Raw genomic sequence first — 24,659 nt, 5'->3', positions numbered from 1 at the left:
AATTTGGAGTGTTGAGAGGAATGTGCTTAGCCATGCACTTTGACATTAACAAATGCAATTTTGATGTCATCATGGACAGAGCATCTCCCCCAAAACAAGCAAGGGCTATAGGACCCTCCCAAAAGGAAAGAGAAAGGAAATTCCCAGTACCTGAAACACCTCTTTTCTTAATCTTAGATACAGCAGACGAGGTCCCAAAATGGACACCAATAATGTCTGAAGCAAAAATCAGATGAATCAAAACAAATCCGCACAGGGAGGGTAGAACACATTCCTGTGTATCCTAAGAGAACCCAGATTATCAAGGTAAGAACCTAATCTGTCATTCTGTTGTGGATACTCAGAAATCTATACTTGAGCTGATGTACCAAAGTAGTGCCATGTGTCTAGGGAGGAAAAGATGAGCCTGCCCGCAGAACAAAAAACAAAAGGTGGCATCCTCTCAATCCACCACATCCACTCTATAGAACTTTGTAAAGGTGTAAAGAGTAGCTCAAGTAGCTGCTCTACAGATTTTACCAGGTGAAACAGCCTGGAAAAGAGAAGGCTGAGGGGAGATATGATTGAAGTCTACAAAATTCTGAGTGGAGTAGAACGGGTACAAGTGGAACGATTTTTCACGCTGTCAAAAATTACAAAGACTAGGAGACACTGGATGAAGTTACAGGGAAATACTTTTAAAACCAATGGGAGGAAATATTTTTTCACTCAGAGAATAGTTAAGATCTGGAACGCATTGCCAAAGGTTGTAGTAAGAGTTACTAACAGGTCTAGACAAATTGTTTTTTACAATAGCTAAACCCCCTTTTTTTTTTTTTTTGAATAGCCAAGCAATATTAGTGCATCAGTAACTTGGCTATTTTGCAAGGGTTTTTAGCTAATTTGCATGGCTGGATCGAAAAATGGACCATTTTGTGCATCGGGTTGGTAACAACGATCACCGCTAAAGCTGTGAAAACAGGTTTAGCGATGATAGCTGACTTTACTGCATCCCCCACTAAATTCTCTAACCAAACAGGAAGGAAGAACTCTGGATTAGTCTGGTAGATTCAAGGAAGGAAAATTAGCAGGTGACCAAATTTTTCCTCATCATCCATTAGACCAGTCCAAAGTGAATGGGATATAACAAAGCACCAAAATTGTATACAGGATGAGAAAGAGCATATACTTCTTTGAAAATACCCTTCTCAAAAAAATTTCAAAAATCTTAATCAAAATTATTCTGAGGTGTTATTCTACTGTGAAAAGCTCCTAAACACCTTCTTCGCTTTCAATTATTATCAAAGGCAGAGCCTCAGATCCCCGTGTGTTGTAAAAGTTTAACAATCACACTAGAAAGCACAGTTACTTACCGTAACAGGTGTTATCCAGGGACAGCAGGCAGATATTCTCTGCATGTGGGTGACGTCATCTACGGAGCCCCTACGCGGACAGCTTTACAAGCAAACTTGATTGAAGATCTTAAAGTTTGCTAGTGCCTTCCCACTCAACTAGAGGGTGCGTCTCCTCAACGTGGTCCTCAGTTCAGATAGCTAGCAAAGAAGCCAACCCGGGGAGGAGGGATGGTTGTGAGAATATATGCCTGCTGTCCCTGGATAACACCTGTTATGGTAAGTAACTGTGCTTTATCCCAGGACAAGCAGGCAGCATATTCTCTACATGTGGGTGACCTCCAAGCTAACCAGGATGGGACGGTGGGAGAGTTGGCAATTTAGGAGAACAGATTACGTAAAACCGACTGGCTGAACTGGCCGTCGCGTCTGGAAAAAGTATCCAGACAGTAGTGAGAGGTGAATGTATGAATCGAGGACCAAGTGGCGGCCTTGCAGATCTCCTCAATAGGCGTGGACCTGAGGAAAGCGACAGATGCAGCCATCGCTCGGAATTTATGCCCCGTGACCCGACCCTGCAGCGGGAGTCCAGCCTGAGCGTAGCAGAAGGAAATACAAGCAGCTAACCAGTTGGACAAAGTGCACTTGGAAACAGGATGCCCCAATCGATTTGGATCAAAAGATATGAAGAGTTGAGGAGCCGTCCGATGAGATTGGGTGCGTTGGAGGTAATAAACCAATGCCCTCTTGCAGTCAAGAGTGTGAAGCGCCACCTCTCCAGGATGAGAATGGGGCTTAGGAAAAAACACCGGAAAAACAATGGACTGGTTGAGGTGGAAATCCGAAACAACCTTAGGCAAGAACTTAGGATGAGTACGAAGGACCACCTTGTCATGATTAAAAATAGTAAAAGGCGCATCCGCAACCAGAGCTTGCAGCTCACTGATTCTGCGAGCAGACGTGAGGGCAATCAGGAACATGACCTTCCAAGTGAGACACTTCAGATGAGCCTTATCAATGGGTTCAAATGGAGGTTTCATCAATTGAGCCAGAACCACATTAAGATCCCAAACCACCGGAGGAGGCTTGAGTGGAGGATGGACATTGAAGAGGCCTTCATAAACCGGGAAATCACCGGATGGACCGAGAGTGGTTTCCCATCAAGCGGCTGATGAAAGGCAGCAATCGCACTGAGGTGGACTCGAATAGATGTCGATTTGAGACCAGACCGAGACAAGTGTAACAGATAATCCAGCATGGAAGACAAGGAGGCAGACAGTGGCTCCATGCGATGCGAAGCACACCACACCATGCAGCAAATCTAGTCCATTTCTGGGAGTAGCATTGTCGAGTGGAACACTTCTGAGAGGCCTCGAGAACATCCCTCACCGACTGAGAAAAACTGAAGGGGGGGGAGTCATGTGGAGAGGAACCAAGCAGTTAAGTGAAGAGACTGCAGATTGGGATGCAGCAGCAAACCCTGACTCTGAGACAGCAGATAAGGGAACACAGGCAGAAGCAGAGGCTCCCTGACACTGAGTTGGGAGGAGAAGGGAGAACCACGGCTGTCTGGGCCACCGAGGAGCTATCAAAATCATGGTGGCGTGGACTGACTTGAGCTGGACGAGAGTCTTCAGAATCAGAGGAAACGGAGGGAACGCGTAGAGAAACCAGTCCGTCCAATCCAGAAGGAAAGCATCCGCCTCGAGACGATCTGGGGAGTAAATCCTGGAGCAGAAGCGAGGCAACTTGTGGTTGAGGGGGAGGTGAACAGATCTATCTTCGGGGTCCCCCATCGAGCAAACACCTGATGCAGAGTGGAGGAATGGAGCGACCACTCATGAGGTTGGAGAAGGCGGCTCAAGTTATCCGCCAGGCAGTTCTGCCGGCCCTGGACGTAGACTGCTCGAAGGAAGATGTTGTGACGTATCGCCCACTTCCAGAGCCGAAGAGCTTCCCGGCAAAGAGACAGGGATCCTGTATCCCCATGCTTGTTCACATAGTACATCGCCACCTGGTTGTCCGTTCACACCAGGACCACACAATCCTGAAGCAAATGCTGAAAGGCTACCAAAGCCTTGAAAATTGCCCATAGCTCCAGCAGGTTGATGTGGCAGCGACGGTCGGCGCTGGACCAAAGACCCCAAGTACGGAGGTCATCGAGGTGAGCTCCCCAGGCATACTTGGAGGAGTCCGTCGTGAGGACCTTCTGCGACGGGGGCGCGTGAAAGAGAAAACTTCTGGAAAGATTGGAAGAGAGCATCCACCAGTGGAGCGATTGCTTCAAGGAGGGAGTCACCGCAATGTGTTGAGAGGCGGGATCCTGTTCCTGTCTCCACTGGGACGCAAGGATCCACTGAGGAACTCGGAGATGAAGTCTGACAAAAGGAGTAACATGAACGGTGGAGGCCATGTGTCCCAGCAGAATCATCATATGCTTGGCCGAAACCATCGACAGAAGGGAGACCCTCTGGCATAGGTGAATGAGGGCGGCCTGCCGAGACTGAGGCAGAAATGAGCGGAGACGAACAGTGTCCAGCACCGCTCCGATGAACTGGAGAGACTGAGAGGGACACAACTGGGACTTGGGGAAGTTGACCTCGAAGCCCAGACACTGAAGAAAAATAATAGTCCGTTGGGTCGCTGCAATAACCCCCTGCCTGGACGGTGCTTTGATGAGCCAGTCGTCGGGAACACTTGAAGACCCTGTGATCGCAGGGCCACCACCAAGACCACGAGGCACTTCGTGAAGACCTGCAGGGAGGATGCGAGCCCGAACAGGAGGACCCGATACTGCAGATGAAGATTTCCCAGCTGAAAACGAAGAAATCTGCGAGAGGCCGGATGAATCGGGATGTGAGTGTAGGCCTCTTTGAGATCCAGCGAGCATAACCAGTCCCCCTCGTCCAACGTGGGAAGAGAGAGCATGCGGAACTTCTCCCTGACCAGGAATTTGTTCAACACTCTGAGATCCAGGATAGGGCAAGGTCCCCTGTCTTTTTCGGGACTAGAAAGTACCGGGAGTAGAATCCGGTGCCCCGCTGGCACAAAGGGACCTCCTCCACCGCCCGGAGGCGAAGGAGGGCTTGAGCCTCCTGGAGAAGAAGGGCAGTGTTCTCCCCAGGGCCTTTCAGCCGGGCGTTCTGCCCAGCTAATTTAGATGAGCGCCCGTCTGTAATCTCGATCGCAATCCTGCTGATGCTGCTGCTGCCTTCTGCTCAACATTTTTTAAAAAACCCTTCCCACCGGCTTGGAGATTTACCGGGCTGACTCGGCACAGCCTGAATCGCAGGAGCCTGACTTTTTTTTTTTTTTTAAAGTTTTTAACGCCAGCAAGCGACTTGAACCCATGCTCCGGGGCTCTAACATGTGCATGCCGCTTCTCTCCGAAACCGGAAGTCACGTCCTGAGGGAGGAAGAGAAGGGAAGTCGGCATGCACACACCCCGGAGCATGGGTTCGCTATAGGAGACAGGTCAGCTTACAACTTGCTCTTGCTTGCTTCGGGCTTTCTTCGCTGCCGGATCCTGCCTACTTTCTGTTTCCGAAAGTAGGCAGGACCCGGCAACGAGGAAGGCCCGAAGCAAGCAAGAGCAGCGAGTTGTAAGCTTCCTTCTGTTGCTGACTTATGGAAGATAGGTCAGCGATGGAAGGAAGCTTACAACTTGCCTTAGTCCAGCCCTGCACAACATGCGGCCCAAAACGGATCTCACTGCCGATATGGCTCTCACTCCGCTCTCCTTTGAAGATCAGCTCAGGAGGCAAGATTTAGCCCGAGATCAGGCGAATATTAAAGGGCATTTGAAGGCATCTGAGCAGATTGAGGAGAACACGTCCTGTTTTTCCATGCCTAAAAATACCACCTTGTCTAATGCAATCTCTGATCAGATCCTTAAGAGTGATGCAACTATATATGCTGGACAGTCTCCTCCAGTAAACAGAGCTTTAAAGCCTGCAACCATACAGAACCAGATGGTCAAAGGGCTTCGAAGTGTAGGATTGCCAAGGGATCTGTCTCACAAGTTTCTGACGCTGGCAGATGTAAGCACAGCACAAGAAATAGAGACTTGTGGCATTCTGTGTAGAAAGCTGATGCATAATGAATTTACCGTATTTTCGCGGATATAACGCGCGCGTTATACGTGATTTTACGTACCGCGCATACCCCTCGCGCGTTATATGCCTGAGCGCGGTATAGAAAAGTTTTTAAACATAGTTCCCACCCCGCCCGACGCCCGATTCACCCCCCCAGCAGGACCGCTCGCACCCCCACCCCGAACGACCGCTCGCACGCGCTCCCACCCGCATCCACGATCGGAGCAAGAGGGAGCCCAAGCCCTCTTGCCCGGCCGACTCCCCGACGTCCGATACATCCCCCCCCCGGCAGGACCACTCGCACCCCCACCCCGAAGGACCGCCGACTTCCCGACAATATCGGGCCAGGAGGGAGCCCAAACCCTCCTGGCCACGGCGACCCCCTACCCCCACCCCGCACTACATTACGGGCAGGAGGGATCCCAGGCCCTCCTGCCCTCGACGCAAACCCCCCTCCCTCCAACGACCGCCCCCCCCAAGAACCTCCGCCCGTCCCCCAGCCGACCCGCGACCCCCCTGGCCGACCCCCACGACACCCCCACCCGCCTTCCCCGTACCTTTGTGTAGTTGGGCCAGAAGGGAGCCCAAACCCTCCTGGCCACGGCGACCCCCTAACCCCACCCCGCACTACATTACGGGCAGGAGGGATCCCAGGCCCTCCTGCCCTCGACGCAAACCCCCCTCCCTCCAACGACCGCCCCCCCCAAGAACCTCCGACCGCCCCCCCAGCCGACCCGCGACCCCCCTGGCCGACCCCCACGACCCCCCACCCCCCTTCCCCGTACCTTTGGAAGTTGGCCGGACAGACGGGAGCCAAACCCGCCTGTCCGGCAGGCAGCCAACGAAGAAATGAGGCCGGATTGGCCCATCCGTCCTAAAGCTCCGCCTACTGGTGGGGCCTAAGGCGCGTGGGCCAATCAGAATAGGCCCTGGAGCCTTAGGTCCCACCTGGGGGCGCGGCCTGAGACACATGGTCGGGTTTGGCCCATGTGCCTCAGGCCGCGCCCCCAGGTGGGACCTAAGGCTCCAGGGCCTATTCTGATTGGCCCACGCGCCTTAGGCCCCACCAGTAGGCGGAGCTTTAGGACGGATGGGCCAATCCGGCCTCATTCCTTCGTTGGCTGCCTGCCGGACAGGCGGGTTTGGCTCCCGTCTGTCCGGCCAACTTCCAAAGGTACGGGGAAGGGGGGTGGGGGGGTCGTGGGGGTCGGCCAGGGGGGTCGCGGGTCGGCTGGGGGACGGGCGGAGGTACTTGGGGGGGGCGGTCGTTGGGGGGAGGGGGTTTGCGTCGAGGGCAGGAGGGCCTGGGATCCCTCCTGCCCGTAATGTAGTGCGGGGTGGGGTTAGGGGGTCGCCGTGGCCAGGAGGGTTTGGGCTCCCTTCTGGCCCAACTACACAAAGGTACGGGGAAGGGGGGTGGGGGTGTCGTGGGGGTCGGCCAGGGGGGTCGCGGGTCGGCTGGGGGACGGGCGGAGGTTCTTGGGGGGGGGCGGTCGTGGGGGGGAGGGGGTTTGCGTCGAGGGCAGGAGGGCCTGGGATCCCTCCTGCCCGTAATGTAGTGCGGGGTGGGGTTAGGGGGTCGCCGTGGCCAGGAGGGTTTGGGCTCCCTCCTGGCCCGATATTGTTGGGGAGTCGGCGGTTCTTCGGGGTGAGGGTGCGAGTGGTCCTGCCGGGGGGGGGGATGTATCGGACGTCGGGGGGGGGGCATCAGGCTTTCAGGATGGGGACAGACCTTCAAGGGGGGACAGGACTTCAAGGGGGGACAGTGCACGGAAAGTCAGGGGGGGTGAACGGAGAGTCGGGACAGCGCACGGAAAGTCAGGGCAGTGCACGGAAGTCAGGGGGGTGAACGGAGAGTCGGGACAGCGCACGGAAAGTCAGGGCGGGCGAAAGGAGCGTCGGGCATCATGCGCGTTATATGCCTGAGCGCGGTATAGAAAAGTTTTGGTACATATCATCGTGATTTCTGCGCGCTATACCCCTGTGCGCGTTTTACACAGGTGCGCGTTATATCCGCGAAAATACGGTACTATTACCCATGTAATAGTGCCAAAGCAGTCTGCTGGACCAGACTACAGTATAGTGATATGGAGAATGTGGAAGAATTATTCAGTGTTCAAGATCAACATGATCTCCTCACAGAAGAAAGACGGAGAGAAAGAGAGAGGCCTAGACCAAAGGGGAAAGACAGGAGGCAGATACTGGAGAGGGGGGGGAGAGAAGGGAAGGAGATAGAGATGTCAGACCATGGGGTGGAGTGGGAAGGAAGGAAAGGAGAAGAGAGAGATGCCAGAGCATATGGGTAGAGACAAAAAATGGAGAGGGGTTGAAGCTGAAATAAATCATATACAAAGGAGAGAAAGGGCACAGGATATAGAGTTTATTGAAGGGACATAGAAAGAAGGAAGATACCATATGGAACAGAGAGAGGGAAGACACTGGATGGAAAAGGCAGAAAGGGTGGACAGTGGATGCAAGGGGCAGATAGGGTGGACAGTAGATGGAAGGGGTAGAGAGAGGGTAGAGGCTGGGTGGAAGGGACAAAGAGAGAGGACAGATGTTGCATGGAAGGGAGCGAGGACAAATGCTGGATAGAAAGAAGAGTGAAGAGATGACTAAAGCAGAAACGACAAAAGGTAGAAAAAAAATATTTTTGTTGCTTTACGTAGAATCAAGTAGTATTGTAACTGTATTGATTAAAATTTATCGATAGGAAATGGAAATAAGGCAATTTTGGGAGGGAATAAACCCCTTTCCTCAGGTCAGGACAGGATAACATAACAGCTGTATACTGTACTGTCTTGAAGAAAGATTTGGCCTCTGAAAGCTAATTGAAAAATGGATTAGTCCAATAAAATGGTATTTTCATATTTCTCATTATTTTATTTCTATTTGTTAATTTGTAAAGTGGTGACTGTTATGTAGAAGATTTTTTCAAATTTACATCTACTGTCTTTATATTTTGCACAGTATTAGGGGACATGTGTCACTGTTTCTGTGGTGTTGCATTGTATGCAGAGTCTGGTTTCTTGGTTCAGTTTAACTTTTGACTACATATTTCTAATTTTAGTTTGTGATTATTCCATATTGGGCGAGGGTGTATCTGTGTTCTGTGTGTATGAAAAGGACATGGCTTTCTGTTAGCATCGACTACAGGATCAATTGACTGTGTAGGATCTGGTTTGTTTAGTTTTACAATGCGTGTGTTGGTGTTCTAGTGCTCACTGCAGTGTTTAAGATCCTGCCTTTTCCTAGATGCACCCTTATTGTGTGACTCATGGATTATTACTAAAAATATATTTTTTTATATAGAGGAGGGGGTTGTTAAAAAAATGATTAGCACTGGCTGTCATATATACTAGGTACACCACTGGATTTAATGACTCTATTCTAACTTTACTGTTGACGTAGGTGTTGTCCCCCCCAACACACAGACACACATTATAAAGAATTAAATTAAAGTTGTATTATCATCAAGTAGCTTTCAAATGACATTATAAGCAAATAAAAATAAAATATTTTTAATACATTGCTAATTATTACCTGCATCTTTACCTATACTTATTTGCCCTAGCTCTTACTTTGCACTATAGCAAAATAAAAAAGAAGCAGATAAAGATCAATCACACAGGTGCCCTTCAAGGCTCAGTAACACCTCTCCATAAATTATGTGGAAGAGGTCTGGAAGTGGGGATAGCATCTATTTCATATCCTCAGTGAGACCTCAGGAAGGAACCTAGTGATCAAAACATTATTAGAGGTGTTGTACAGCCATTTCTTGTATGACTGGATGAGCTATATTTATCTTTTTTTTAATGTTGTTTAAATTCATGCAGAAATAAATGGTTAGATTGAACCTAATGACTTCATTAACGCATTTCCCTTTTTTAAACCTCTATACTATTTGAAAGAGGGTGAATATCTAATTATTCACTTCTAGAATTGGATACTTCTTAAATTTAGTAAAAATATTCTGGCACAAGTGTCAAACCTTAAAAAAGGAAGTCATATCGAGCATTGGAAAATAATAATAATTAACTAATAAAAATAGTATACATTTAATTTTCCCCACTACCAAATTTCCCCGCCCTGCCCCACCCCACCCGGCTACTTTTTCATGCCACCCGGCTGGAAAAAATTTCTGGGGAGAACACTGAAGGGGAAGTTGCGACCTGTTGGAAAGATACTCTCTTGGGGGCAGGTCCGGAGGCGCCATCCGGGAATGAAGGGAATACCCCTCCCTGATGACAGAGAGGACCCAGTTGTCCGATGTAATCAGCTTCCAGCGGCGACAAAAATAACTGAGATGGCCTCTGATGGGTAGAGGAGAAGGCTCGAAGACGAAAGGGGGTGGTCCTGCCAATCCAATCTCATCAGCTTCTTTGACTGGGTAACAAGAAAGTTGGACTTGGGAGAGTCTTTGGACATCGTGTACCTGGACTTCAGTAAAGCTTTTGACAGTGTCCCACACCGCAGGCTGCTAAGCAAGATGGAATCGATGGGGTTAGGAGAGACACTAACTGCAGGGGTCAATGATTGGCTGAGTGGCAGACTTCAGAGGGTGGTGGTTAATGGTACCCTCTCTAAAACATCGGAGGTGACCAGTGGAGTGCCGCAGGGCTCGGTCCTGGGTCCACTCCTTTTCAACATATTCTTAGGGGATCTGACTCAAGGGCTTCAAGGTAAAATAACACTATTCGCCGATGACGCCAAACTATGTAATATAGTAAGTGAATGCAGTTTACAGAATTATATGGCGCAGGACCTGCTTACATTGGAAAGTTGGTCCTCAACCTGGCAGCTAGGCTTCAATGCTAAGAAATGTAAGGTCATGCACCTCGGAAGCGGAAATCCATGCAGGACGTACTTCTTGAACGGAGAAACTTTAACTAGGACTTCAGCAGAACGAGATTTAGGAGTAATCATCAGTGCAGACATGAAAACTGCCAATCAAGTGGAGAAGGCTTCATCTAAGGCAAGGCAGATATTGGGTTGTATCAATAGAAGTTTCATCAGCCGAAAGCCTGAAGTCATAATGCCGTTGTACAGGGCCATGGTGAGACCTCATCTGGAGTACTGTGTGCAATTCTGGAGGCCACATTACAGTAAAGATGTGCGCAGAATTGAATCGGTTCAGCGGACGGCCACCAGGATGATCTCGGGGCTCAAGGGTCTCTCGTACGAAGAGAGACTGAACAAATTGCAGCTCTACACTCTCGAGTAACATAGGGAGAGGGGAGACATGATCGAAACATTTAAGTACCTCACGGGATGTGTCGAAGTGGAAGATGATATTTTCTTTCTCAAGGGACCCTCGGCCACAAGAGGGCACCCGCTCAAACTCAGGGGCGGAAAATTTCATGGCGACACCAGAAAGTATTTCTTCACACAGAGAGAGTGGTTGATCATTGGAACAAGCTTCCAGTGCAGGTGATCGAGGCAGACAGCGTGCCAGACTTTAAGAATAAATGGGAGTGTCAAGATAAGGAAATTGGGTCATTAGGGCATAGACAGGGGGTGGGTAAGCAGAGTGGGCAGACTTGATGGGCTGTAGCCCTTTTCTGCCGTCATCTTCTATGTTTCTATGTTTCTATGCTCGAACCGGGATAGTCAAAAAGACGGCGTAGGCTTAGCCGCCGCAGGGGGCTGAGGTTTTTGTGGAGCCCTCTGCTGTTGCGGACGCCTGGGTGGCGGCCAGGCAAAGGCCGACGTGGACTTCTGGGGATAGCGTCGGGGTGGTAACTTGTATCACTTAGGAGGATCGGGCTTCGCCTTGGGTCTGACCAAGGAGGCGAAGAAGCGTTCATGTTCAGAGAGGCATTTGGTGGCCGCCTCGAAGGAGTCATCGAAGAGCTCGTTGCCCATGCATGGAAGATTCGCCAGATGGTCCTGCAGATTATGGTCCATGTCAATGATGCGGAGCCAGACCAGGCGGCGCATGGCTATCGCAAAAGCGGTGACCCGCGAGTACAGTTCAAAGGCATCATAAGTAGCCTGAAGCATATAAAGGCGAATCTGCAACAGCGTATCCTGAAGCCGGCGAAATTCGGACCAGCGATGGATAGCCAAATCATCCTGAAAAAAATGGCATGGATTTGTTGCAGTGCTTGAGATAGGATGTAAAATTGAAATTGTAATTCAGAACCCTGTTTGACATCATCAAATTTTGGTACAGGCGCCTGCCAAACTTGTCCATAGACCTGCCCTCCCGGCCTGGCGGGACAGCCGCGTAGACCTTGGAAGAATTAGATTTCTTCAAGGAAGGCTCCACAACCAAGGACTGGTGGGAGAGTTGAGCCTTTTCAAATCCCTTACACGGGACTGTCCGATAGCGGGATTCCATCTTAGACGGAATGGCAGGGATTGCGTACGGCGTCTCCAAATTCCGGAAGAAAGTCTGCTTCAAGATCGGATTCAAGGGAAGGCGAAGGGATTCCCTCGGTGGATGAGGAAGCTTCATTTCCTCCAAATATTCCTGGGTATACCTGGATTCAGACTGGAGGTCCAGTTGAAGCGCCTTACCCATGTCCACTACGAACCAGGTGAAGGAGGAAGTCTTGCCCACAGAATGCCTTTCGAGAGGCAAAGCCGAGCGGGACTTCGGGGCAGCAGAGAACAAGGGAGAAGCTTCCCTCTAGTACTGAGCTGGCACATCAATGTCCACAAGCAGAGACATCAAGGAAGCCCCGCTGAGAGATCGAGGGGGAGTCGACGACAGCTTGCATTTAGACTGCCTGGCAGGCGAGGAACCCGGGGTCCGAGGGATGGAGACCCGGGAGGCTAGCCCAGGCGAGCCCAGGGAAGAAGAGAACTTCCAACGAGGCAGTGGGGAGGCAGTCCTTGACCTCGAAGCTCCTCGGCTCGGAGACCGAGAAGGCACGGGAGGCCGTCAAGGACGAGGGTCAGACAGCACGAGGTCTGACGCCTCGATGGACCTCAAGGTGCGAGGTCCCGGAGACCTACCTCGCCTAGAGGGAGAGTCTCTGGGTCATTTTGCGGACCGCTTCCTCGAAGGAGAGGCACGCTTAGACCAGTGCTTTGAACGAGGTCAGGCGATGGGAGAAGCCCGCCTCAAGGGAGCAGGTGAGGAATCACTCAAGGAAAAGTGTCGAGACCGCCATACCTTTTCTCGGGAGCCCTCGGCATGACGCTCAGGCTGGTCAACAATTAGCGGGGTCGAGGCCGGGGCAAGCTTAGTCAAAGCAGAGGAGATCTGCGAGGTTAAGATAGCCTTAAGCATGTCCTCGAACATCGGCACTGAGACCAAAGGATTTGGATTGACGGGTGCAGCAGTGTGCTCCAACGAAGGTGACCTTGATGTAGAGTATTCCCTTAATATGGAGGCACACTTTGAAGGTGGTCTCGTAGAGGCCGGCAGGACTGCACTCACTGCCTGGGTAGCCAGAGACTCTGAGGAAGACTTCTTCAGTAGCTGAGCTGAACCTGAAGGAGGAAGAGGAGACTTACCCGAGGCCGAGGTCTTTGCAGCTGGAGCTGCTGAGGCCTTCGAAGTTGAGGGAGACTTGCACGGGGCCAAGGCCTTCGAGGTCGATGTCGAGACCGAGGCCGAGGTTGAGGTAGAGGCTGAGCCCGGGGTTGAGGTCTTATCCGCCTGTGGGTCCATGTCGAAGAGCTCCGCAATCTTGGCCCGTCACCGACGAAGGGCTTGAGGTTAGAGAGTGGCACAACGTGGGCAAGAGGCAGTAGGGTGATCAACACCTAAACAAAGGATACACCAACGGTGTGGGTCAGTGATCGAGATCACCCGACCGCACTGCGTGCACTTTTTAAACCAGGTAACAGGCCGGGACATAAGGAGGAAAGGAGGCCGCGGCCATGCGAGGTCAGGCAGCCAAAGGAAAAACTGGGGTCCCCCGGTCGCGATCGAGAAAAAATAACAAAGTTGTAAAGACGCAGGGCACAGCGACTTCCGATCGTACAAAACAAGAAAAGAAGCCGCAGTGCAAGAAAGGCACTTAGATTCAACGTAGAGAAGAGAGACAGGGCTTTCTGGCTCCGCGGAAAATTAAGAACTGAGGACCACGTTGAGGAGACGTGCCCTCTAGCTGAGCGGGAAGGCACACGCATGCGCGGTGCAGCACTAGCAAACTTTAAGATCTTCAATCAAGTTTGCTTGAAAAGCTGTCCGCAACGGGGCTCCGTGGATGATGCCACCCACATGTAGAGAATATGCTGCCTGTTTGTCCTGGGATAAAGGGAATTAACCTCACTGGCTCATGCTCCTCCTCCTGCCCTTCTCTTAACTGTTGTTAAACCATAATATTTGCACAAAGTTCTTAGAAAAAAATAAGGACTTAGCTTCAAATCCCGGGCAGGATGTATTGAAAATTTCGAGGTCAGGATCGTTATCACACAATCATTCCTGTTGTCTCTGCTAATCCTCTTGCCAACGTTAAGCTAGCTGTCATTTCGCCCTCAGGCTGCGTCAGGGCTGTAGATCAGTGTTGCGGTGTTGTATTTTACACGCTAACCACAGCAGAGATCAAAGCACCCCTTACAACGGGTGGGATTTTGAAACCACTGCTCCAAACATTCTGGAACCAAAAGTGGACTCCTCTCTGGTGAGCACATCCAGTCTATAGTGCTTAGAGAATGAATGCAAGAACAATTGCATAGAGACTGTTATAAATCTCTACAGAAGAAATCATGAGACTCTGCCCATGAGATTCCAAGCCTCTTGATCGAATGCACCCTAAGGGCCATAGAAGACACCCAACTTTTGAGACCATAAGCTGAAGAGACTGTGTCCTTGACCCACAGTACATATAGGTGAACTTTGTAGCCACTTCATCCGTCTTTGGACCACAAATTAGCAAAAACATTTTATTTTTCCATTCATACAAGGTGAGTTCAATAATTTATATACCTGAGTATGAAAGAAAGTAGCAAGTGTGTTGAAACAAGTCTGTGCATGTTGTGACATTTTTCAAGGTTACTCATGTATAGTTGCGGCTCAGTGCGTGTCTAACATTCCAAGAGACAGGATGTCAGGAGAGTCCTCATGTGAATCAAGTAAGAAACTGCTAGATTTGGAGCACTGTTCAGTGACAAAATTTCTCACAAAAGAGGGGAAAAAGCCAGAGGAGATCCATGAACATAAGACTGCAGTTTATGGCGAATCTGCCCCATCATCCTACAAAGTAAAATTTTGGAGCAAGCAGTTTAAGTGGGGTAGAGAGTCCATTGAAGATGTGCAAGAAAGCTGAAGATTTAATTTTATCAGATGAATTAAGGTTTCCCGAATAGCTGAGAAAATGAGCATCTCAGCAGATACAGTTTGGAAAATAATTCATGAAAAGCTGGGTATGTCCAAGGTTAGTACAAGATGGGTTCCAAGAATGCTGATGCTGTGTCAGAAGGCCACGAGGCTCCAGTGCTGTCAGGAGAACTTGGAGGTGCTCCGTAAAGACCAAGTGAATTTTTTTAATCGTTTGGTGACTGGAGATGAGACTTTGGTCTATCACAGAGATTCTAAGTCCAAAATGGAGTCAATGCAGTGAAAGCAAAAGCCATCCCCCATTCCAAAAAAGTTCAAGACAGAAAAATCTGCAGGAAAAGTAATGGTAACTGTCTTCTAGGGTGATGGACTTTTGCTTCTGGAGTTCATGCCATACAAGACAACCATGACCAGGGAGAGTTACGCAAAGACAATGATCGCTCTGTGGGAGTCAATCAAGGAGAAACAATGAGGAAAACTCATAGCAGGTGTGCCGCTTCTTCACAACAATCATAGGCTGATGTCTGAGAATGTGAGCTTCAGCAGCTGAAACATCCACCCTACAGTCCTGACCTGGCTCCCTCAGATTATTTCCTGTTCTGAGTTTTGAAGAAATCTCTCAGTGGACAGCAGTTTTCAAGTGAAGAAGACGTCAAGGAAGCTGCGACGTCCTGGTTTGAAGGTCAAACAAAAGAATTCTTTTCAAAGGGGTTAAAAGTCATTGCAGGACAAGTGGATGAAGTGTATGGAGCTATCAAAGGATTATATTGAAAAATAAAACAAAAATTTGTTGAAAATTCTTTTCTTTTCTACTGAGGTAGATAAATTATTTAACGCCTGTTGTATTGGTCCTAGTATATCTTTTCTACTTTCCTGTTTTCTGCTAACTTTCTTTCCAGGAGCCGCTGACTATTCATCTTGTCTGCTTCCATTCCCTCACTAGATCTGTCTCTGACATATTGATCTTTCCCTTTTAAACCTTTCCTCCCTTTCTGCCTGTCTGTCCAAATTTCATCCTCTTTCACATTCTCCAGCCCTCTCTTTCTTTTTACTCTTTAGCTATCAACTTTCCATCTCCTTCTCTCATTCCTAGCACTCCCATTTCTCCTGTCTCACATTTTCCAAGATTTATTTCTATCTTTCACCCATTCCCTAGTACCATATTTCTACTCTATTCACAGTTCTCTTCTCATTCATCTTTTTGACAAACTCTCATAACCTTAGTCCAGCATCTCTACTTTCACCCTTCCCTTCTACTCTTATGGTCCAGCATCTCTCTGTCCCCTGATCTCTTAACAGTACATCTCCCCTTTCTCCCCAACAGTTCTTCTCAAAAATTAAACATTTTCTCTAACCTTCTCTCAATGCAGCTCCCTTATCTCCTTCTCTGCAACACTACAGCCCTTCCTCTTCCACTGTGGCAGCAGTTGTTAGAGGATAGAAGCAGGAAGCATGGTTTAGCAATAGATGAGGTCACATCAGCGTTCTTCATTAATTTATTGTAAGCTGCACACCTTCCCTGGGGTTGCATCACAGAGCTGCACAATATGTTTTCACTTCTGCTGTTCAAATCCAAATGTGCCCCATGCTGTTGAGACCCAGGGAAGGAGCATGGCTTACATTAATTAGGGGAGATTGTTGGCACTTGTGTGTCTATGTCTCCTGCTGCTGCCATCCCCAAAGAACTGCTGTCCTGTGTGCGCTGGCACCAGAACATCTCCCATATGTTTGTGACACACCAGTGTGTTGCTCACACCATGATTAAGAATCACTATGCTAAAGAAATAGACCTCTTTTGAGCCTGTAGTAGAGTCATTATGTCCTATTATAAGTATCCTCTTTGCCTCAAGTGCAATTCTTCAAGGGCCATGCTATAAGCCACCCTTTACAAAACCTGACCCAGAAGTAGCTAAGGAGGAAGGGCCAAGGAGTACTCTTACAAACTACTGATGCAGGGCATCCAGGTCTACTGTTCTTTAATCTCTCTGTTGACTGAAAAAATTAAAAATTTTTAAATTCTGCTTTGTTGCCATCAAATCCATGACTGGAGTGCCTCCATGGTTCTTGGTGAGAGATAAAGCCTCCTCTGAAAGCTCCAAGATTTGGTTTTCTATATCACAAATTGAGAAACTATCTAAACAGAGTACAGCAAATAAGTATGAAAAGAAATTTACAAAGTTAGAGAGTGCAAAATGTTCTCAGTGACTCACATGATGCCAACTACATCATGTCGCCAGAGCTACAATACTACAATTAGGCTGAGCTATCAATATTCCTAAAAAGGTGTCATCAGGTTTGATTTAAATGCTTGAGAAGGCGTCTGCTCACAGAGAGAATGAAAGATGCTCTAAAACAGTGGTCCTATAATACTGAAGATGGAATACTGTGTGGATTTATAGAAATCTGTCTGCATAAGGGTTTTACAAAGCGATATTGTTGAGTTGAAGGTAAAATACAAGCTGGAGCATATGGTATAAGCAGGCATGAGAGGAATGGAATGGAATGGATTTTGTAGGCGATCCAAACAGATATGGTAAAGCCAGTTTTCCTGCTTAAGTAATGGTTCAAAAATCTCATAGGATCCCACCGAAATTGGTACAAAATGGATTGTGAGGCAACCACTTGATCATGCTTCTGGTCAGCATTGAGACATTTGGGATCCCAATTGACAGAGCTTTCTCATGTCTAAAATCTCAGGACTAATAAAGATTACACATTCTTGGGATATCTCCAGGGTCTCTGCTATCTTTTTAGTGGATATTCTTCAATCAACCAGGATCATGGAATAAATGGTGTCTACATTTTCAGGAATTGTCATGAGTTGGTCTCCCAGAATGTTCTTCATTTTCCATGCTCCAGTTCTAAACACAGCAACCCAGTTCTTGATTGTGGAGTAGGAAGGGCACAGTGGTTAAAGTTACAGCCTCAGCATCCTGAGGTTGTAGGTTCAAATCCAAGCTGCTCCTTGTGACAATGGGCAAGTCACTTAATCCCCTCATTGCCCCAGGTACATTAGATAGATTGTGAGCCCACTGGGACAGACAAGGGAAAATGCTTGAATATCTGAATAAATGCATGTAAACCGTTCTGAGCTTCCCTGGGAGAACGGTATAGAAAATTGAATGAATGAATGACATATCATCGTAAATTTGTTTGGCTGAGTTTGGCTCGACATGCATTTGTAGTGAAATTTCCATTGTTTTACACCATTTTCACTTCAGATCTACAAAAAAAATAAAATAATCAGACTACAATTATGAAATTTAGGTCAGAAACATATGAAACAATAAACTTTGATGTGATTAAAGTATTAATATTCTAAAAGTAGGTGAAATAGAAAAAAACAAACTTATCAGCATCTCCTCATTTGCCACTGCTTTGAAGGGTCCCAGCTGCACTGAGATATTTGGCTCATTGATTTAAGAACACCGAATTCAGTAATGATAATGGTTGTGCCAATAGACCAGGGGTGTCCAATGTCGGTCCTCGAGGGCCGCAGTCCAGTCGGGTTTTCAGGATTTCCCCAATGAATATGCATTGAAAGCAGTGCATGCAAATAGATCTCATGCATATTCATTGGGGAAATCCTGAAAACCCGACTGGACTGCGGCCCTCGAGGACCGACATTGGACACCCCTGCAATAGACGCTATGTTATATGCCTCCTTTTATACTCACTTTACTTTGAAATGCAGGACTGTCCAAAAGAAACGTTGCTTTCATTGCCTCTGGATACAGGCAGGCCTTGTAGAGGGATTGAGCATGGTATAGTTTATACTCTTCAACTTCTGGGTTGATCTGAATCAATTGATCATAACAGTCTGCGGCATTGACAAAGTCTTGCATCTGATAATAGCAATAGCCCAGGAGGGAAAGACCAGCCCTTGACTTCATAGAGGAACAAAGAAAAAAAAAAAGATTTTAAGTAACTACATCCACATAATTTTTTTGAACTTTCTAAACATTTTATTTATTCAATTTTTTTTTGGTTCTAAAGATTTTATTCATTATATGTTCTCTTAGGCTTCAGTGGCTAGTGTCATAATTGTTGAAGTTGTCTGGGTCTCGTCACATCTGGATAGGTAGAACCAACATTTCAGCTACCATGTCGTGGCTTTCTTCAGGGTGTGCTATAAGGTCTGCAGTTTCTCTTTATATATAGTGGGTCCTCTAACCTGAGTGGCTGGGGCTTGAGGTGATTGAGGCAGGAAAATCCGTTGGTCCTGAATTTGAATTTTGGCGTGAAAGTGAGTTGGTCACAAATTTGAATTGTGGAAGGAAAGAACATTGGTCACAATTTTAAATTCTGGCAGGAAAGTCCATTAGCACCATTTTAAAATTCTAGCAGGAAAGGGCTGGAAACTTTGAGAGGGAGAAAGAAGGCATTTGTTCTCGACCCCCAGTTCTTTTTGTGCTAAATTTCTTTTGGATGATCAGTTGTCATCCTTTGTTTATTGGGGTGCCTTGCTATCTCTATTGCCTCTTTAATTCTTCTCGGCCACCAGCGGTCTTCTTTCTCCAAGACTTTTGTGTTCTCAAATCTAATCGTATGACCAGTTTCCTTGGCATGGAGGACTGCAGCTTATTTTTCTATGTTACTTATGCCACTTATTTTTCTATGTTACTATGCCACTTATGCTCTTGCAGTCTTTCCTCTACAGTGCAACCAGTTTCACCAATGTAAAACTGGCCAAAAGTGCATGGGATTTCATACACTCCAGGAGTTTGAAGCAGAGGCAACCGGTCTTTCACATATGTGAATGTGGAAGCAAGTTTCTGTGGTGCACTTGTAGGCTGTTTTGATGTTATTTTTCTTTAGCAGTTTTCCTATGCAGCACAGTTACTTAACGTAACAGGTGTTATCCAGGGACAGCAGGCATATATTCTCACATGTGGGTGACGTCATCTACGGAGCCCCGACGCGGACAGCTTTTCAAGCAAACTTGATTGAAGATTCAAGTTTGCTGTGCTGCACCACGCATGTGTGCCTTCCTGCTCCACTAGAGGGCGCATCCCCTCCTCGTGATCTCCAGTTCACATAACCAGCTAAGAAGCCAACCTCGGGGAGGAGGGCGGGTTGTGAGAATATATGCCTGCTGTCCCTGGATAACACCTGTTACGGTAAGTAACTGTGCTTTATCCCAGGACAAGCAGTAATGATATTCTCACATGTGGGTGACCTCCAAGCTAACCAAAAAGGGACGGAGGGAAAGTTGGCAATTTAAGAAAACAGATTACGCAAAACTGACTGGCCAAACCAGCCATCGCTCCTGGACAGAGTATCCAGACAGTAATGGGAGGAGAAAGTATGAACCGAAGACCACGTGGCAGCTCTGCAAATATCCTCAATATCCTCAAGGCGTGGACCTGAGGAAAGCAACGGAAGCTGCCATCGCTCGGACCCTATGTCCCGTCACTCGACCATGCAGCGCGAGACCAGCCTGAGCGTAGCAAAAAGAAATACAAGCAGCCAACCAGTTAGACAAGGTGCGCTTGGAAACTGGGCGTCCCAACCGATTAGGGTCGAAGGACAAAAACAATTGTGGAACCGTCCGATGAGACTGAGTGTGTTGAAGGTAAAAGGCCAACGCTCTCTTACAGTCAAGCGTGTGAAGCGCCACCTCGCCAGGATGAGAGTGGGGCTTCGGAAAAAACACTGGCAAAACAATGGACTGATTGAGATGAAAATCAGACACCACTTTAGGCAAAAACTTAGGATGCGTGCGGAGAACCACCTTGTCATAATGGAAAACAGTGAAAGGCGGGTCCGCCACCAAGCCTGCAACTCACTAACTCGTCTAGCAGAAGTGAGAGCTATCAGAAAGATCACCTTCCAAGTGAGAAACTTGAGAGGACATGAAGCCAATGGCTCAAACGGAGGTTTCATAAGTTGAGCCAGAACCACATTGAGATCCCAAACCACCGGCGGAGGTTTGAGAGGAAGATGAACATTCAAAAGACCCCTCGAGAAAGGAGAAACCAAGGGGTGAAATGAAAGAGACTTCCCGTCAAGGTGCTGATGGAATGCTGCAATCGCACTAAGATGCACTCGGATAGAAGTTGTCTTCAGACCTGACTGAGACAAATGAAGCAAATACTCCAGAACCTAAGACACAGGAACTGACACAGGTTCCAGATGATGAGAGGAACACCAGGACGAGAACCGCGTCCACTTCTGAGTGTAGCAAAGCCTAGTGGACACTTTACGAGAAGCCTCCAACACCTCCCTGTCCAACTGAGACACAGGGAAAGAAGTCAGGGGGAAAGAAACCAAGCAGTCAGATGAAGAGACTGAAGATTAGGCTGCAAAAGTGAACCCCGACTCTGAGATAGCAGAGAGGGAAACACAGGCAGAAGCAGAGGCTCCCAGACGCTGAGTTGAAGCAGCAGGGAGAACCAGGGCTGATGAGGCCACCGAGGAGCAACCAAGATTAGAGTGGCTTGCACCAACTTGAGATGTACTAGCGTTCGCAGAATCAGAGGAAAAGGCGGAAACGCATAGAGGAACCGACCCTCCCTATCGAGGAGGAAGGCGTCGGCCTCGAGACGATCCAGGGAGTACATCCGGGAACAGAAAAGAGGCAGTTTGTGATTGAGGGGGGAAGCGAACAGATCTATCTGAGGAGTCCCCCACCGGTCGAACACCTGTCGCAAGACTTGAGAATGCAGGGACCACTCGTGCGGCTGGAGAAGTCGGCTGAGCTTGTCCGCCAGACAATTCCGCTACCCCTGGATGTAAACCGCTCGAAGGAAGATGTTTTGGGAAACCGCCCACTCCCAGAGACGAAGAGCTTCTTGACACAGGGACCAGGACCCCGTTCCCCATTGCTTGTTTACATAATACATCGCCACCTGATTGTCCGTACGCACCAGAACCACCCGGTTGTGAAGCAGGTGACGGAAGGCCACAGCCGCCAGATAAATGGCTCGAAGCTCTAAGACATTGATGTGACAGCGTTGATCCTCCGATGACCACATCCCCTGAATGCGGAGGCCGTCCAGATGAGCCCCCCAAGCATACTCCGAGGAGTCCAAGGTGAGGACCTTGTGGTGCAGAGGGGTGAGAAAAAGCAAACCCTTGGAAAGATTGGAAGAGTTGGCCCACCAACAGAGCGACTGTTTCAAAGAAGGAGTCACCGTCACGGGATGGGCGATCGAGTCCCGGTCCTGACGCCACTGAGAGGCCAAGGTCCATTGCGGAATCCGCAGATGTAGTCGGGCGAACGGTGTGACATGGACGGTAGAGGCCATGTGGCCCAGCAGAGTCATCATCTGGCGCGCTGAGACTGAGGCCTGTAGTGAAATCCGTCGACTCAGATTGACCAACGCCTCCAAACGAGGAGGAGGAAGGAAGGAACAAAGGTGAACTGTGTCCAGCACGGCCCCGATGAACTGCAAGGACTGAGAGGGGCACAGCTGGGATTTTGGGAAGTTTACCTCGAACCCCAGACCCTGAAGGAAGATAATAGTCTGTCGGGTCGCTGAGATAACCCCCTCCCTAGATGGAGCCTTGATCAACCAGTCGCCTAGGTAGGGGAACGCCTGAAGACCCTGGGACCGCAAGGCCACCGCGACCACCACGAGACACTTTGTGAAGACTCGAGGGGACGAGGCCAGACCGAAGAGGAGGACCCGATATTACAGATGGTGGTCTCCCACCTGAAAGCACAGAAACCGGCGGTAAGCAGGATGCACCGGGACATGCGTGTAGGCCTCCTTCTGATCGAGGGAGCAGAGCCAATCGCCCTCGTCCAGCAAAGGGTAAAGAATCGGAAGGGAAAGCATCCGAAACTTTTCCCGCACAAGATATTTGTTGAGGCGTCTCAAGTCCAGAATCGGGTACAGGTCCTCCGTCTTCTTTGGTACCAAGAAGTAACGGGAGTAAAACCCCCGCCCTCATTGACTGGGAGGGACCACTTCCACTGCCCGCAGGCGAAGAAGGTCTCGCGCCTCCGAGAGAAGGAGAGACAACTGCGCCCGATTGGGAGGACACGTACTTGGAGGGCTGTCGGGAGGAGTTTCTCGAAAGTTGAGAGAGTACCCGGATGAGATCACGCCAAGGACCCATGCGTCCGACGTGATCGTCTCCCAACGAGGGTAAAAGGCTCTGAGGCGGCCCCCGATGGGAAGAAGGCCTGACAGCGGTGCGGAGGGGGCCAGCCCCCATCTGCGCATCCCGTCAAAAAGACGGAGATGGCTTGGCAGCCGCAAGAGGCTGGGACTTGGGCAAAGCCCGAGGATGAGCCTGCTGACGCCGGGGCGGAGGCCGGGAAAAGGCCGGAGTGAACTTCTGTGGATAGCGGCGCGGGAGGGCCCGGAAAGGTCTGGAGGCGGGCGGCTTAGGCTTCGGCTGAACAAGAGAAGCAAATGACCTCTCAAGCTCCGAGAGACGCTTCGTAGCCGCCTCGATGGTGTCATCAAATAGCTCCGTGCCAACACAGGGGAGGTTCGCTAACCGATCCTGTAAATTAGGGTCCATGTCGACCAGGCGCAACCAAGCCAGCCGACGCATGGCCACAGCAAAGGCGGAGACCCTGGATGAAAGTTTGAAGCCATCATAGGCCGCATGGAACAGATGGAGCCGCAGATTGGAGAAATCCTCCAGGAGCAGGCCAAACGCCCCTTGCCAGGAGGCCGGCAAATCCACCGTGAAAGCCCCCAGTAGTCCAATCAGATGTTTCAGATAGGACGTAAATGTAAAAGAGTAGTTCAGCACCCTAGAGGCCATCATAGAGTTTTGATAGAGCCGTCGGCCGAACTTGTCCAGGGTCCAGTCCTCACGACCCGAAGGAACCGCCACCGAGACCCGGGAGGGGTGAGCTTTTTTCAAAGAGGTTTCCACCAGCAGCGACTGGTGAGAGAGCTGCGGTTGCTCAAACCCCGGACAAGGCACCGTACGGTACTTCAACTCCATCTTAGAGGGGACAGCTGTCACCATATAAGGAGTCTCCAGGTTTCTGATAAAGGTCTGCCGGAGTACAGGGTTCAATGGCAGCCTGAGGGACTCCCTAGGCGGAGACTGCATATCCAGCTCCGCCAGATATTTTTTGGAATACCTCGAGTCCGACTGGAGGTCCAAATCCAGTGCGCGACCCATGTCCTGGACGAATCGAGTGAAAGAAGGGCGAGACGCTCCCGGAGCCCCGTGAGGGGACGGCGAACGTGACCTCTGCCTCGCAGAAAAGGAAGGGGAAGCCTCCCTCGAATAATGAGGCACCCGCTCTGACCCGCGTTCCGACACCGGGGAGACACTCAGGAAGCGCTCCGGGGTCGAGGACCTGCGTCGCCTCGAGGAGCCCCTCGGGGACGACGCCGGGGTACGGGGCACCGACCGACGTCGGGCCGGTGACCTGGCCCCGAACTCCCTCGGCGAAAGCCTGGAGCCTCAGACCGGAGCCCCGGACCGAGGGGGAGTTAACAAAAGCCGTGGGTTAGTAAGTGACAACTCAATTACCCTCAGCGGTCCTCCAGTACGAGGCATCGGGGAGCGACCCTGCAGCGGAGGAGAACTCCGGGCCTTCTTGGAAGTCTTGCGGCCCGAGGACTCGACCCGCTTCGATCGACGCTTCGCCCCGCGGAGCTCCGTGGGGAAGAACGCCTCGAGTGCCTCGGCGAGGAATCCGAGGAGGACGAGAGGCGGCGAGACCGGCGCACCTTGCCCTGAGGGGCCTCAACACGAGGCTCAGGCTGGTCCGGCGCACGCGAGATCGAGGTCGGGGCCGGTTGAAGGTGGGCCAGCGCAGCGGACAGCTCCAACGATATCATTGCCCGGAGCATGTCCTGGAAGACCGGCATGGACAACATCGACGGCATGTCCGAGGCCGCAGTGCACTCCACCGAGGGCGACCTCGATTTAGAGTATTCCCTTGTGGTGGAGGCACGTCCCGAGGACTTGGAGGACTTCGCCGGGACCGGCAGCAAGGAAATCCCACCATGCCCGGCCGGCGTCCCCGAGGCTGGCTTCTTCGCCAGCGTGGAACCTGAGGAAGGAAGAGGG

At 49.8% G+C, this 24,659-nt stretch overlaps 1 protein-coding gene across 2 annotated transcripts in view; it reads right to left on the bottom strand.

The window, feature by feature from the left end:
- LOC117353728 (tetratricopeptide repeat protein 30A) overlaps positions 1 to 24,659 on the bottom strand; it is a 183,397-nt gene that overhangs the window by 146,393 nt on the left and 12,345 nt on the right. For both annotated transcript variants that reach the window (XM_033929974.1, XM_033929976.1), the window contains exon 3: positions 18,341 to 18,550. In XM_033929974.1, coding sequence (XP_033785865.1) covers positions 18,341 to 18,550 — 210 coding nt within the window. The remainder of the gene's footprint in view (positions 1 to 18,340; positions 18,551 to 24,659) is intronic.

Source organism: Geotrypetes seraphini, chromosome 2 (assembly GCF_902459505.1).
Source record: "Geotrypetes seraphini chromosome 2, aGeoSer1.1, whole genome shotgun sequence".
Classification (NCBI taxonomy): domain Eukaryota; kingdom Metazoa; phylum Chordata; class Amphibia; order Gymnophiona; family Dermophiidae; genus Geotrypetes; species Geotrypetes seraphini.
This window is presented reverse-complemented; position numbering and strand designations above follow the sequence as displayed.